Source organism: Mustela nigripes, chromosome 7, assembly GCF_022355385.1.
Source record: "Mustela nigripes isolate SB6536 chromosome 7, MUSNIG.SB6536, whole genome shotgun sequence".
In the NCBI taxonomy this organism is placed as follows: domain Eukaryota; kingdom Metazoa; phylum Chordata; class Mammalia; order Carnivora; family Mustelidae; genus Mustela; species Mustela nigripes.
This window is the reverse complement of record NC_081563.1, coordinates 22,185,456-22,201,054: the sequence shown is the minus strand read 5'-3', so window position 1 is coordinate 22,201,054 and position 15,599 is coordinate 22,185,456. Positions and strand designations below refer to the sequence as shown.

Sequence of the window (15,599 nt, the reverse complement as noted above, 5' to 3'; positions counted from 1 at the left end):
AGGGGACCCCCACGCACTGCCCTCCAGCCTCTCCCCGCTGTAGGCTCCCCAGCAGCCTCACCCGTTGCTCTCCCTGTGTTCCTTCACCCCAGGTGAAAGCAGAACGTTGGCCAGGTCTCCCCAGTCTTACGCTGACTGCAAGTACCTTTACCCTCTTCCCGTTACATTTCCTTCATTTCCTCTTCCGGCCTCCCTGAAGGTCTCCTAAAACATCTCCCTACCTCCCCCCCCCCCCGAGGAGCGGATATCCCAGACCCCAGCAGCTACAGGCGGCCACTACTAGAACTCTCAGCATCCTGGCCTCCCTCACAATTAAGAGCCGCAGGACACGGGCTGCTGTTTCTTCCTGGCTGTGAGAGCGACCTGCAGCGTCAGGCCGGTCACAGCACACACTCCTTCCCCTAGGAGCCTTGGGTCATGCCCTAGGATCACGGCCCTCTTTGTCCCTTAGAACCCTTGTCTGGTCATGGGCTTTCATGTCGAAGGGATCCCCTTAACAAACAAAGGGGTCCTCGGAGATGATGCCATCTACTGCTCCACCCCCACCCCACCACCACCTCGTGGAGCACCTGCTCTGCCAGGCGCTGGGCGAGGCCCTTCCTATACATTCTCTCATTCAGCATTTACAGTCGCCCTACAAGGGAGGGTCCCATTGGACAGACAGTCACAGAGAAAGTGGAGGAACTTGCCAGGGTGCTGAGATCAGGACATAAACTCGGGTCCATGTTGATTCCAGATCATTGACTGCATTGTCCCAGCTGAGAAAACACGTTCCCAGTTGAGAAAACCATTTTCCTCAGCTATACCCAGCGGGGCTCCCCTGTAGGTATAAAAATGCTGAATTAGCCATTCGTAGAAGATGACGCATGGCTAATAAAAAGGCAGGACTTAAAACCGCGTTTGTTTGTTCCCTCTGTCCTGCTTCCCCAAGGGTCACAACACAAGGGCTCTCGCCAGTCCATGATGAGCCCGTGAAGGATAGAGTGACTTGTACTTCCCCAGGCCTGCCAGAGGTTCCTGCCTCAACCCTCTGCAGACAGGAGCGAGGCAGGAGCCCATTCTCAGAACATGGAAGCAGGAGCAGAGCAGGACTGGCCCCCACGCTAGCCTGAGGGTGAGCCATCTCAGCGTCCCTGTGGCCCTGGCGGCCTGGGGGCGGACAAGGCAGGGATCCTGGCAGGCGGGCCTTGTTCCTTCTCTCTTTCCTGAACCCCTTGCGGTAGTTCTTTCTTGAGAAGAAATGGTGCATTGATTTGGGATTTAGTCATGTTTCTTCCCATCTGCCTTTTCCCTGGCCTCTAAAACCACAAGCCTGGCTGAGGAATCCGGGTCCACAGTGTGAGCTTTGAATAGCTTTGTGTAGGGAGAGGTTCTGAAAAGAAAGGAAAGTGGTATCTGCTCGTCAGATGGAATGTGTTAAGCCATCGAGGAAGAATGCGAGGGTTTTAGCTCTTAGGGTCCATCAGCAGTTCGGGTGATGAGTCACTCAGCGTGGGGACGGATTCCTGAGAAATGAAGCCTCATGATGACATCATTCTTGCAAGATCGTCTGGGATCTGTGGTAGCCGCCTGCAAGTTCTTACCTTGGGGATTTTCATCACACGGGTTTTTTCCCAACCACACTTAATACCCATCCTGCCTTCTAACTCATCCACTTGTCTATCGGCTAGAATTTTCACGGGTCTGTCTCACTGTCATGCCTGCTCCAGGGCATTCTTGGGACAGCGTGTGCTCCTCTCCGGATCACTCAGCACCCGTCCTCCTGACAGTTCTCCCTTCAGTCGGCGGTGAGCCCGGCGCCGTGCTAGTCTGAGGGGATGAGGGCCAGGGAGGAGGGCAGGAGCGTGTGGGGGGGCACCCACCCAGACTCAGGGGCTCGGGGAAGACACCGCGCTTTGAAGGTGGTGCCAGTCAGTAAATACATGATGACTAAGTTAATAGCTCGGTGGAGTCTTGGAAGATGGGTAGGAGTTCATCTAGGGAAGAGTCCAAGTGAGATATTTCCGTGAATGAAGACCCAAGGTTCCGTAGGTGAATAGGAGGAGGTTAGAGACGAAACTGGGCACGTGTCCTAGGGAGCCTCGTGGACTATGCTGAAGAGCCAAGATTGTATCCCGAGGAAGATGAGAAACGTTCAAAGGGCTTGGGCGTGGAGGTGAGGTGGCCAGATTTACAGCAGTCTGGGCTGTCAGGGGGACTAGTCGGGGGCTTAATGCCGTCCTCTGGAGGTGACGTGAGCATGAAGCAGGGGGATGCGAGGGGGAGTGGAGGTGAGAGTTGAGAAATATCCAGGATATAAACTTGGCAACTGAGTGACTCATTAGTTCTGTGGGAGGGCGATATCCAGAAGACCCCCAGACTCTCGGTGTGGGAAAGATAAGGGGCCCCGTGCTCAGGCCGAGGTGCGAGCTCTGTTGGGGCATGCCGAGTTAGGGGAGGCTGCGGGGGACAGGAGCCTGGTCGAGCAGACTCCCGCGTAGCTGGATACACGAATCCAAAGACAGAGGACAGTGCGCACTGAAGATGCTGCCTTAGGGCTCATCGTGTTCACAGCAGCTGAAGGTAGAGCTACACAACAGCAGAGGCCCCCTGGACATTATGGGGAAGGAGGAGGACAGTGGGCCAAGGACAGAAGCCCAGGGTGTGCCGCTATTGTTAGTGCAGGAGAAGGGCCCCCTGGTAGAGACAAAGAAGAGTCGGAGACACGGGACCCCGGAGCGTTCCTTGCTGCTCTGTGTTTCTCCCTCTCCTGAACCTTCCACTGCAGCCCCCCTGGCTGTCCTCATCCTCATAAGTAAGCTCCTTCACAGCCTTAACTCTCCAGAGAGCGTTCACAGGTCAGAGCTGCTCCTACCCCACGCCCGTTTGCTGCAGCCTCCAGCCGGCCCCCGGCCCCTCCTGCAGAGATGTCCTGCATCTTCGAGGCTCGAGGCTCGTGCAACTCACTTACACTGCCTGAGCGTGCTGTTGAGCGACACCCCCTTTTCCTCTCCACCCCGCTGCTGCCATCCTGTCAGATGACTTCAGTGCTACGAGGGGGAACCATCAACGAGTCTCATAGTTCCCAGATGCCCTCACTTCACCTCTACCCCTCCCCTCCAGCCTCCCACTCCCAGGAGACTCCCAGGAATGGTTAATGCCTGCCGGGCTTCCATTACAGGGGCCGACACCCCACATCCTGCTCTCTGGGCCCAACCAGCTCTCTCACCTCTTACCTCACTCCTGTCACTGCCCTGACCTGCTGACTCCCTCCTGACCTCCCCTCCTTCCTTAACCAGGTTAGACTCTCTGGCTGTTCATCGCAGGTGGTGCTTCCCGAAACCTTAAGCTTTCTCCGCACTCCCACTCTCCCCCACACCTGACGAGGGCAACACAAGGTCACCGTCTCTTCTCTGCTCCTGCCCCAAGCACACCGAGGAAGTTGGGACCCCGGACAGAGAGACAGCATTAGACATTCACCGTCTCCACTTTGTCATCTTCATCCTTCTTCAGAGCTACAGAAAACCTAAGCTTTCCCATGGGGAAGCAGGAAAATCCAAGCCGTGGCCAAAAGCCCGCTCTCTGTCTCCCAAAATAGCTTCTCCACCTGCTCTGTGGCTGAATCTCCACACAGATGACCTCGGTACGACTCCTGACTGCCCTTTGCCACCTTTATTCCTCCCTCGGGCCAGTGACTTAACCTCCTCGAATCCTCGTTTCCTCAGCTTTAAAATCAGGACCCTGTGGTGACGTTGCCGACCTCTGGGGCACTTTGTGCAAATTAGAAGAAGGTGCCCCTTTGGCCAAGCATACAGCGTGATGAGCTGGGCATGGCCTGCGGACCACAGTCCCCGGCCCCTCACCTGGGCACCCTGGTGCAGTGCCGCCTTGAATCACGGGACACGGGGCCCCAACCACACCCACCTCTCCACTGGGCCTTGGGAAATATAGGCCATCCCAGGCACAGCACCGAGCCAAGAGCCTCACTGCGCAGAACCTCAGACAAAAGAGTTAACGCAGCCCACTTGGACTTGGAGCAATGTGTGGGCATGCTCTGCCGGGATGGCGCCAGCGGCCATCTTCAGGCACTGGCTGCCCACTCCATGAGGTTTATCAGTGGGCGCCCATTTCTCTTCAAGAGAGCGGAGCCCTGAGAGACCGGAAGTGAGCTGGGAAGTGAGGGAGCAGAGCCATGGTCATAGTCAAGGGCTCTGGGCGGGCAAGGGGCAGTGCGAGGGCGTAGAGAGTGGGAGAGTTGGACAGAGGAAGTGGTCAGAAGGGAAGGAGAACAGAAATGAGTAACAACCTCCCAAGGGCAACATTGCCTCAGGCACTGGACCAGAGGCTGCCCATCCCAACTCTAGGGTGCTGCCCTCGGGAGCTCCCACCTCTCAGATGCTCCCCTAGGGGCCCCCTCACTAGCTACCCATGACTGTCACGCTTCCTACCCCACCAGCCCCGCAGAGTACTGGGCCCCTCCACCTGCCCACCCCCCTGGAGGGCTCAGGTAGGCCGTAGGGCATGTTTTGCTGTCCTTTCACTCCACTGCTAGTCCTTCTGCCTCCATGGATGCCGCAGACCAGAATTTCTCCAAACCCAGGAGTGTGAAGGCCCCGTCCACCCTGTAAGAGTGGCTCTTCCTTAAGAGGAAATCATTGTGCAAAGGCAGCAAATAGTAGCCACCTGGGTATTTTTATGGAAGAAAGATGAATTATGCCATCACCCCTTCTGGCACAGAAATAATTTTCAGTAAAAGGTTAAAACCGTCATGTTGTATCAATGAGAACTGTTCCATTATTCCAAGAATGATTGATTGGAAAGTACTTTCCTTACAGGAAAGTCAAAGTGATACAATGCAGCTTCCACTTTTAAAGCACTTTCCATTAAAAAAAAATCATACCAATGTATAAAAATAGTTATACTGAAGATGTGAATCAACAGCCGAGGAATTTATTGGCACTTGAAAGCCCTGTGATATAAATAGATTCAACAATGAGAATGAATCTCAAGTAACTCTGGGCTGTAGCAACCTAACCTCCATTTTCACGGACACAAAAGAAAGTCACATGTAGTTCAGCGCATCCTCGTTGGCCACCTTGGAAATGAACACAGTGGAACGAGGTCCAACAGGGCAGGTCAACTCAAAGCACTGGGGGAGGCAATGGGAGAGACAGAGGGGACAGAGACAGGGCCTCTGCCCTCCAAGAGTTTTCAGATTGTCCCAGACTGTTGGCCTGTACACGACACAGCCACCAGTACCGTGTCTTGAGGGAAGGGCAGAGGAATAGGAGATAGAAGCGAGAGAGCTTCTTTTTAACTTGGTGATTTCCTTCCTTTTGCCCTCGCTATGCTTCCCACAAACAGTCACTCTGTGGTGTAATGTCAACAGAATATGGAAATCAGCTGGGTCTGGGTGCAGACTGCCACTTGCCAGCTGTATGACCCCGGACGAATTATTTCATGTCTCTAGGATTTGGCCCCGCAAGTGTTGCAGGGGGCAAGGGCCTGTGGTTGTAAAGATGAAATGTCTCATGTGTGTATGTGAGCACCGAGCTTTGCAGCTCCTTGCTGTGGAGCACACAGTAAACGTTCACTCCCTTCCTTACGCTGCCACTCCTCTGTGAAGGTTAAGGAGTACTTAATTTTTCCACCCCTTTCATGCTTAAATTTCAAAGAGCTTTTCCATCATGGGATATGATGGGATTTTCAAGGTAGCTTTTGCTGATCTTCGTGGTTTGGAGTCGATGGCCCCTGTCCTCCAAGGGCTTCCCTACTTTGCTATGTTTGGGGACTCAAGAGGCCCAATAGGTGCCCTCTTTGCAAAGAAGAACAAGCAACACCCACCCCACCCCACCTGGGACCAGGGCAGCTGAGAAGAGGCCCATAGGCAATCATTAATGGAGCATATATTATATATGAGCACATATTGTAGAAGGGTTGTGTAACTCTGAGGAATCAAGGAAAGAACTAGACAAGTTTTCTGATCTCCCATAAGACTTCCACATATGGTGTCATCTCAGTCGAGGCTCTTGGATCTTGGTTGGAAACAGCAGTCCAGTTGTGATCCTAGTACGGGACCCTGGATGCCATCACCACAGGGCTAGGCAGCCCTGGGTACCATCTCGGACCTCAGTTGCTCTGCAGTCACTGTCACGACCAGAAAGTTCCTCCCACTCCCCTGGAGTTTCAGGTAGATATCACTGCCCAGTTCTTCACCGCAAGGGAAACTTCCTGGAGGAGATGACGACGAGATGGGGGTTCTCGATGCAGGAAAGAGCGCCTCTCAATTCGGTTCAGATTCTCAATTCAGTTGGAGTCGATGTCCACTTAATTGAATTAAGAGAAAGGAAAATTATTTGAGGCTAAAATTGGCCCATTTGTAAATTCACAAAGAGTGACTGATGAAATTTTACTAAAGAAGTTTTAAAAATCAACTTGGATTACAAACTTTAAAATGTCTGCTTACCTAGGTAAAACTGACAAGTCATTGTAGGCCTATATACCCCACAGAGTTTCTCCAGTGATTAGCATTTTGTCACATTTGTTTTACTGCTGCCTCTCAAAGTACACAAATGTACTTTTTTTGGATAAGTCATTTTGAGAGTAGGTTGCAGACATCGTGACTCGACACCTCTTATGACTTCAGGAGAGATCTCCTGAGAACAAGGACATAACAAAACTAAAATATAATGATCAAATTCAAGAAGCTTAACACTGAAATAACCTTATATGCATAGTCCAATAATGTCCCAAAAGTGTTTTTTATAATCTTTTTGGTCCAGGAGGCAATCCAAGAGTTTGTATGGCTTTAAATTGTCAGGCTCTTTTAGGCTCCTTTAATAGGAAACGGGTCCTCAACCTTGTCTTTCACGATACAGATATTTTTTTTTGAAAAACAGAAGTTCATTGAAAAGCACAAGTTCATTGTTTCGTAGCATTTTTCCCCATTTAGGTTTGTCCAGGCTTCCCCATGATCTGAGTTAGGTGACGCATTTTAGGCAGGAATACTACACAAGTGACATTATGTCCTTGTCAAGGCCCCCCATCGGGGAGCATGCGATGGCAGTTTGTCTCATGATTGGTTTGTTGCTCACTTGGTCAAGGTGGTGTTGTCCAGGTTTCTCTGCTAGACCTTTATTGGTTATGAATAGGCCATCTGTATGGAGATACTTTCAAACTTGTAAATATCGTATCCTCATCAAACTTTTATCCAGTAGTTTTAAAAGCATCCATTGATGATTCTTGCCTGAATCAATTATTAGTATGATGGTTGCAAAGTGGTGATTTTTCAAACTTCTGTATTTACTAATTGATGTTCTACTTTAAGGAAGAGTTTTTCCCTTCTATGTTATTTATTTTTTCATTTATCTACTTAAAATCAGTATAGACTTGTGAATTCAATTTTTTTTAAGATTCATTTATTTATTCAGGGTTGGAGGAGTGGAGGTTGAGGGAGTCCCAAGCAGACTCCACACTGGGCACAGAGCCTGACTCAGAGGTTGATCTCATAACCCCAAGATCATGACTTGAGCCAAAACCAAGAGTCCGATCATTAACTGACTGTGCCATCCAGGCACCCAGGACTCATGGATTCTTTTTTTTTTTTTTTTAAGATTTTATTTAATTATTTATTTGACAGAGATCACAAGTAGGCAGAGAGGGAGGCAGGGAGAGAGAGGGAAGCAGGCTCCCCGCCGAGCAGAGAGCCCAATACAGTGCTCAATCCCAGGGACCCTGGGATCATGACCCGAGCCAAAGGCAGTGCTCAATCCCAGGACACTGGGATCATGACCCGAGCCAAAGGCAGAGGCTTTAACCCACTGAGCCAATTTTCAAGTGATTGTTAACAATTTATCGCTTATCCATCCCTCCTATAAATTACCTCTACATTTGTGGATAGGTCAACTGCACTGCACGGAGATTTCTTTTTTTACATGGACTTGAACATTTAACCTGCACCCCACTCTTTACAAAGGCAGAAAGGAAATTAAAAACTGAACTTTTTATGGGGATTTTTGGTTGAATACATAGGTTATCAAAGCAATTTTAAGTAGCTGTGGCAAAATTAATACGCGGAAAAGACACAAGGCCCTGTGCAGGCCCTTCGAAAGAAAGGAAGGAAAGGGGTTTTGCAGGAAGACATGAGAAGAGAGTGGCATGATCATACTTTATGACTGGACACAGAAAGGGGAGCGTGGCAGGACAAAGTCGGGGGGGCGGGGGGCGAAGGGCAGGGCGATGGAATGAATAGGGGAGTGAGGTGGAAAGGTTAAGTTAAAGTAGCACCATGAGTTCTGTGAGTTGAATTTGGGTCAGAAAACTGCGAAGCAAGGAATGACAGATTCACAAAATCCCTATGAGATAGTAATGGTTTCATTATTTGTGAGAAAACTAAGTCACAGAGAAATTACATTAGTTTTCCCAATGTCACAGAGCTGGTAAGTGGCAAAGCCAAGATTCAAATACAGATCTGACTTCAAAGCCACACCGCTAGAAGAGAAACATCTACAGAAGAACGGAGGTGGAATTAGGGCTCACGATGTAAGGCCTGATAGGTTCCTATATGCCAATCATAACACTTAATTAACCCTGGCCCACAGTAAGTCTCAAAAATTATCCCAACCATGCACTTTAATCAGCAATAAACCATCCCCCAACCCTGCCTATATAAAAATCAGCTTTATTGAAATATCATTTTCACACATAAGATTTCACCCATTTTAAGTGTATGATTCAATGAGTTTTGACAAATGCAGAGTCATTTACCCACCAATCATAGTTACAGAACTTCCTATCACTCCAGAAATTTCCCTGTGCAGCCCCTGTGGAGTTGATATTCTCCAGCACCTGGCCTGCTTTTTGTTGATATACATATGCCTTTTCTAGAATTTCATATAAATGAAACCATGCAAGATAGTATGTAGTCTTTTGTGTCTGGCTTCTTTCACTTAAGATAATGCTTTTGAGATCCATCCATGTTGTATAAGCAATTTTTTCCTTACTGTTGCTAAGTAGTGTTCCCCTCTGTGGATGTACCACAGTCATCTGTTCAAGGACATCTGGATCATTTCCAACCTGGAGCGGTTTTAAAGCTCCTATAAACATTCACATGCAAATCTTTATGTGCATATGTTTCCATTCCTCTACATAAATACCTAAAAAGGGAAATGCTAGGCTATATGATAAGTGTTTGCTGAATGATGGAAGAAACTGCCAAAAACTATTTTCCAAAGTGTCTGTATCATTTTGCATTCCCACAACAGATAAGAATTCCAGCTGTTCCACTGGAACAAAAGTCAGTATTTTCAGTCTTTTAAATTTAGCCTTTCTAATGGGTATGTAGTATTATCTCATTGTGTTTTTAGTCTGCACTTCCCTAATGTTTAATGATGTTGAGCATCTTTTTATATACTTATTTGCCATCATCTATCTTCTTTGATGAAGTCTCTGTTCAAATTTTTTGCCAATTTTTATTGGAGTTTTTGTCTTTGGGTTTGCACTATTGAAATATAAGAAGGCTTTATCAGATATATGGGTTTAAGATTTTATTTATTTGAGACAGAGAGGGAGAGAAAACAAGCAGGGGGTGGGCAGAGGAAGAAGGCGAGGGACAAGCACACTCCCTGCTGAGCATGCAGCCATGCAGCATGGACACAGGGCTCAGTCCCAGAACCCTGAGATCTTGACCTGAACCAAAATCAGATGTTTAACCAACTGAGCCACCTAGGCACCCCATGAGAGATATGTTTTACAAATATCTTCTCCCAGTTCATGGCTTGTCTTTTGGCATTCTTTTAGTTTTAAATCTTGATAAAGTCAAATTTATCAGTTAAGTGTTTTATGCTTCTGGTATCTTAAGAAATCTGCCTGACACAGGGTTACAAATACTTTCTCCTCTATTTTCGTCTAGATGTTTTGTTGTTTTAACCCTTATATTTGGGTCTCTGGGCCACTTGGAGTTAATGTTTGTGTATGGTCTGAAGTTGCATGTTTTTCCATGTGAATATCTTCATAAATCATATCATATCATATCATAAATCAGTATGATTCTTCCAGCATCATTTGTTGAAAATGTTATCCTTCCCTCCACTGAATTACCTTGTTAAAAATAAATTGCTGGTGTATTTACAGACTCTCTTTCTGTTCAAGTGATCTAAGTGTCTATCTTTACATCAGTATCTCCACTGTCTGATTACTATATCTTATGGTAAGTCTTGAAATCAATTTACATCTTCCAACTTTGTTCTTTTTCAAAATTGTTTTATCTACTGTAGGTCCTTTGTATTTCCATATAAATTTTAGAAATCAGTTTACCAATTTCTAAAAATTTCTAACTTGGGATTTTTTTATTAGAATTACACTGAATCTTTGCATCAGTTTAAGAAGAACTGGCATGTTAACAATATTGAGTTTTCCAATTCATGAACATGGTTTATCTCACCATTTATTTGTTTTCATTAATCTCTTTTACTTTCCATAGTAAGTTATAAATTTTGCACATATTCATTCATATTGCAGATTCATTTAACCCTAAATAATTCATATTTTTGATGCTACTTAGTGGTGTGTTTTGATAATTAAAATTTTTTACTGTTCATTGCTGCTATATACAAATACAGTTGATTTTTTTATACTGACCCAGTGTCCTATGACCTTGCTGAATCTACTATTTCTAGTACTTTTTTGCTGAATTTCTTAGGATTTTTTATACCATCTGCTAAGAAAGAGTTTTACTTCTTCCTTTCAAATCTGCTTGACTTTTCTTTCTTTTCTTATCTTATTGCACTGGCCAGCAATCCAGTATGATGTCAAATAGAAGTAATGAGTATAGACATCCTTGATTTGTTTCCAGTATGAAGGGAAAATCATTCAATCTTTCTCATTAAGTATGATGATAACTGCAAATTTTTCATAAATGCCCTTTATCAAGAAGATCAGTTTATACCTTCTGTTTCAAATTTGTTGAGTTTTTATTATAAATGGATGTAGAATTTTTTCAAATGCTTTTTCTGCTTCTAAAATTATCAAAGGCTTTTAATTCAGCAAACTACACTGATATTTTAATGTTAATAAGTTTTAAATGTAATTAGTTTTAATGTTAAATTAATCTTGCATTCCTGGGATAAACCCTATTGGTCATGAGATGCATGCGTGCATACACACACACACACACACACACACACACACACACACACAGTTTACTAAACTTTTTTTAAGGTTTTTGCATCTAAGCTTATGAGAAACATTGATCTGTTTTGTCTTTTTGTTTCTTGAATTTCTTTTTCGGGACCTTTGCAGTCTCTACATACACAGTGTATGGCACTAAGAATGAAAGGAAATCAGGTTGTGAAAATCACTGTTGCCTAAATAATGCCTCCAACACACACAGTTTCACCCAACACTGTGTTTCCCTGGCTTTGGCTATAATGGGAAGCAATTTAAATCATTTCAATAGTCTTTTCAGATATATGTACAATGTGTTTTATACTTTGCTAAAGATCTTGTCTGCAGCTAAATAGCCCACTAGACAACAGGATTATATAAAACTGATTTCTGGCAGTGATGCTAGAATGTTTCCCCGCAGCCCTGTGCCTTTGCACTGGTTAGGCTACAAGTTAAATGTGAGAGAGGTACAGAAATATGACTTACCTATTCATAAAATATTTTTATTCTCCTAAGGTTTTTTTTGGAAAACTATAAGCTTATAATAAGCTTAAGCAATAATTTAAAAGATACATAAAAAAGAAAATACTGCCCCCCTTCCTTGTAAAGAAGAAAACCAAATATTAACACTGTTGCTTTGCTCTGCTGTAAACTAATGAAGGGCAAGAGCCATGTCTCTCTCCATTGTTTCCACCAGGAAAGAGTAATATAAACAATTGCAAAGCATCTAGATGGTGCCTGACACATTCTGGGCCCTCAGAAAACATTTATAGGAGGAAGGAAAGTGTTGAATTCACACCTGCGTTACTATGACTCCTTGGCAAGTTTAATACTGACTGCTTTATCTGTGTAAACAAGGGGAAATGTCATTCTCCTTAAAGCCATTCACTGTCTCATGCGCTCACTCTGTTCCTTCCTCCTCCTGTGTCTTTGTTCCTTGAGGCCTCCTTTCTCTATAAATCTGTCTCATCTGGAAGAGCTCCCTTCTTCAAGGAGCTGTCTTCAAACTCTTTATTAGGATCCAGTAACATTTACAAACTCTGCCACACTACTTAGCATTTAATCCACAATGGCTTCTAACCCTTTAGTAGCACCCGTCACTGTCCTGGCCATAGAGCTCATTGAATACTTCTGTTGCAGCTGGAACAATCTTGCGTGCCAAGGCTCTTCATGGCTGAAGGAGAGCCTCAAGATTTGTTATGAAAACCCCTGGGTGTAAGGAACAACAAACTGGGAAAAACTAGAAAATGACCCTGAAAGCTATTAAATACCAGAATGATTTTTGTTCAGTGAATACATGACTAGGTATTACCCTGCCTGAGGCGGAAGTCAACAGACTTTGGGATTTTCTATTTCTATGGGTCCATATATGTACTTTACCAACTCAGACCTTTGGAGCTTCAGAGAAAAGGGAGAGAAACTGTTTTGTCCCTATAGTTAGTTTGAAAATAATATCTGAATAGCTCTCACCACGTACTGCATCCAGTAATTCTAGGACAAAAACAGGAAATATATAAGATGAACCTGGAGCATTTTATAGTATCAGAAAGTAAAGCACTCAAAAAACAAAGCAATGGGAGTATGTCAAAGGGACATAGGAGCCAACTGAAAGAGCTCCCTATGGCCAAAGCTGGAACAATCTGAGCAATAAAATAATTATAGTACGGGGTTATAGCCCAAAATACAAAATATTTTTTAAAGACCCATGAGTTCATTCAGATATAATTAGGTGACTGAATAAATGCAGAGGAGGGGGAGACAAATTTCCCATAGAGAATTCCAGATAATACTCTTATCCCTTATCCCTTAAGCATGGACTACACTTCGTGACTTGCTTCCAAAGAGTACAATATGAAAAGACGGAGGAAAGTAACTTTACAGTGGAGAAACCTGGCAAAGACTGCCTTAGCCAAGTAATCGAGATGAACATTCTCGAGTCTTCTTGACAGTATGTGCCCTTGATAAATGGGATGAGAGAATGACACATCACCTCTGTGGTCTTCCTCCCAAAAAACCATAACCACAGCCTAACTATGAGGAAAACAGATTCCAACTGAGGCACATTCTGCAGAATTATCTGACCAATCCTCAAAACAATCAAGGTCAGGGCACCTGAGTGGTTCAGTCGTTAAGCGTCTACCTTCGGCTCAGTCATGATTCTGGGGTCATGGGATCGAGCTCCCCATCCGGCTCCTTGCTCAGCGGGAAGCCCGCTTCTCCCTTTCCCACTCCCCCTGCTTGTGTTCCCTCTCTCACTGTGTCTCTCTCTGTCAAATAAATAAAATCTTAAAAAAAAACCAAACTATCAAGGTCATCAAAAACAAAGGATGTCCAAGAAATTGTCACAGCCCATAGGAGTCTAAGGAGACATGACAACTAAAGGTAACAGGTATCCTGGAGGAGATCCTGGGACAGAAAAAGGACATTAAGCAAACTAGTGAAATCCAAATAAAGCAGAGGTCAGCTAGTATCAATAACATTTAATTCATTATTACAAATGCACATTACCAGAGGTTACCAGATGTTACCAGAACTGGATGTGGGGTATATGGAAACCTGTGTACTATCCTTTTACTTTTTATGTAAATCTAAAACTCTTCTACAATAAAAGGTATACTTAAATATTTCTCAAATACAGTCTGGCACCAGGTGACTACATGCTTATGTCCACAACTGTGCTTTTAATTACAGGGTGCTGGTGACAGTTTCGTGGGGGCTTTGGCCTTCTACCTGGCTTACTACCCAAATCTGCCCTTGGAAGAAATGCTCAAGAGATCCAATTCCATCGCAGCGGTCAGTGTCCAGTCTGCAGGAACACAGTCATCTTATCCATACAAAAAAGACCTGCCACTCCATCTGTTTTGATTGCTACTAACCCTAAAATAAATGTACCTGGAAATAAAATGGACTGGGGAGAGGGAGGTGGCCTCTCTGAGCCAGCAGCTTACTATAAAATATCCTCTTCTCTTTTCTTTGCAAATATGTTCATTTCTGAAGTCATTCTCAGCCTTTCATTTACTTTTTTATAATGATGATTTCTTCACTTTTCATGTATTTGCAAGAGCCAACCAAAAATTAAGGAGTCCACGACTGGGACCTGTACAAACATTACGAGGACCAGGAATTAGCAAACTCACTTGCCAACAGATCATGAATGCTGTATGTCTGCCACAGAGCAGGGCTTGTGGACGACAGTGTCTAGAGTCTGAGCAGAGAATGTTAAGCAAGGGAAGGGGGCACGTGAATTGGGCTGTTCAGGCAGTTCCTAAGAGACGGTTGATAATCAGGGTTAGCACTGTAGAAGCTTCTGTTTTGTGAGAGAAGCCAGAAGTTTGGATGTTTATTGAAATTTCTTCAATGCTTAAGTATCAGCAATTGATTTTTTTAAAATGTAAACACCACCTGTGGGCCACATGCAGCGCTTGTGCTGAAGAGACAAGTCATTTAAGCCAGATTTTAAGCTGTTGGTTTGCTTTTTTTTAAATGTCGATTCATGTGTGTCACAGGCCCTTTATAGCAGGCTTAGGTAGGACAAGGTGAAGGATTTTTCTTGTAATCCAAAATGACTCTGTGTAGTTTCAACCGAAAAAGAGCCAAGATCTCCCCTATTATAGCTGTGAACCAGAGATTAAACAAAAGATGCCAGAAAACAGCTGATTGACTCTAATGCCACAAGCCCCGGGGACTCAACAACTGTCTGCTTCTAATCCCAACTTCAGAAAAGCTACTCTCGCATGGCCTCCACAGACCGACTAGGCCACGGAGAGGGAACACGTGTTACTTTGGAACATTGGTTTCATCCTGCTTGAGGCTCTGGAAGGCAAGCCATCATGCTTCTACATAAATGCTTTAAATGGTCTAGAATACAAACCAGCAAAACTCAAAATAAAAGCTGACCTTCTTACATTCAGTCAGAAATGTGAGGAGAAAACTGAGTATTTCTGAAAATCTGTAGGAAACAACAGCTTAAATGAGAAAGTATGTCAATATGGGTAGCGCAGTCTTACCTGAACATTAGGGATTATGGGTGGGATTTCCAAATTGGTTGACTGTGTGCTGCCATGCCCCAGAAGCCTACCACAGCTCTGTGGAAATACACTATAGCTCTTCTTTAAAGAAAAAGAAAGAAAGAAAGAAATCTAGAAGATAAAGGGGGTCCAAAGCATTCCTAGAAACTCCCAGCTACTGCTTCAGTGACTAGAGTTTCAAAATACGGACCAATGTCATTTTTCCTAATTAAATAAGCACAAAACAAAAGTCCTGATGGCTTCTTTTGTGTTCGAAGGCTGGCCCCCTTCTTATTCCTGTTCATCGTTACCGTCTCTGTTATTACACGGGAGTTTGTTCGAAATCACTCTGGAGACTGACTCTGCGTTTCCTATGAGGTACAAAGAGGAGCAGACTGGAAAGTCTTGCACAAGTTTCACTGTGGAAACTTTCTTTTATACGAACAATGG

The 15,599-nt window shown here is 44.8% G+C and overlaps 1 protein-coding gene across 2 annotated transcripts in view; it reads left to right on the top strand.

Annotated features, from left to right (window-relative positions):
- RBKS (ribokinase) overlaps nucleotides 1–15,576 on the top strand; it is an 84,510-nt gene extending 68,934 nt beyond the window's left edge. For both annotated transcript variants that reach the window (XM_059405358.1, XM_059405356.1), the window contains one exon: nucleotides 13,834–15,576. In XM_059405358.1, coding sequence (XP_059261341.1) covers nucleotides 13,834–14,007 — 174 coding nt within the window. In that variant the 3' untranslated portion in view covers nucleotides 14,008–15,576. The remainder of the gene's footprint in view (nucleotides 1–13,833) is intronic.
- Nucleotides 15,577–15,599: the final 23 nt, after the last annotated feature.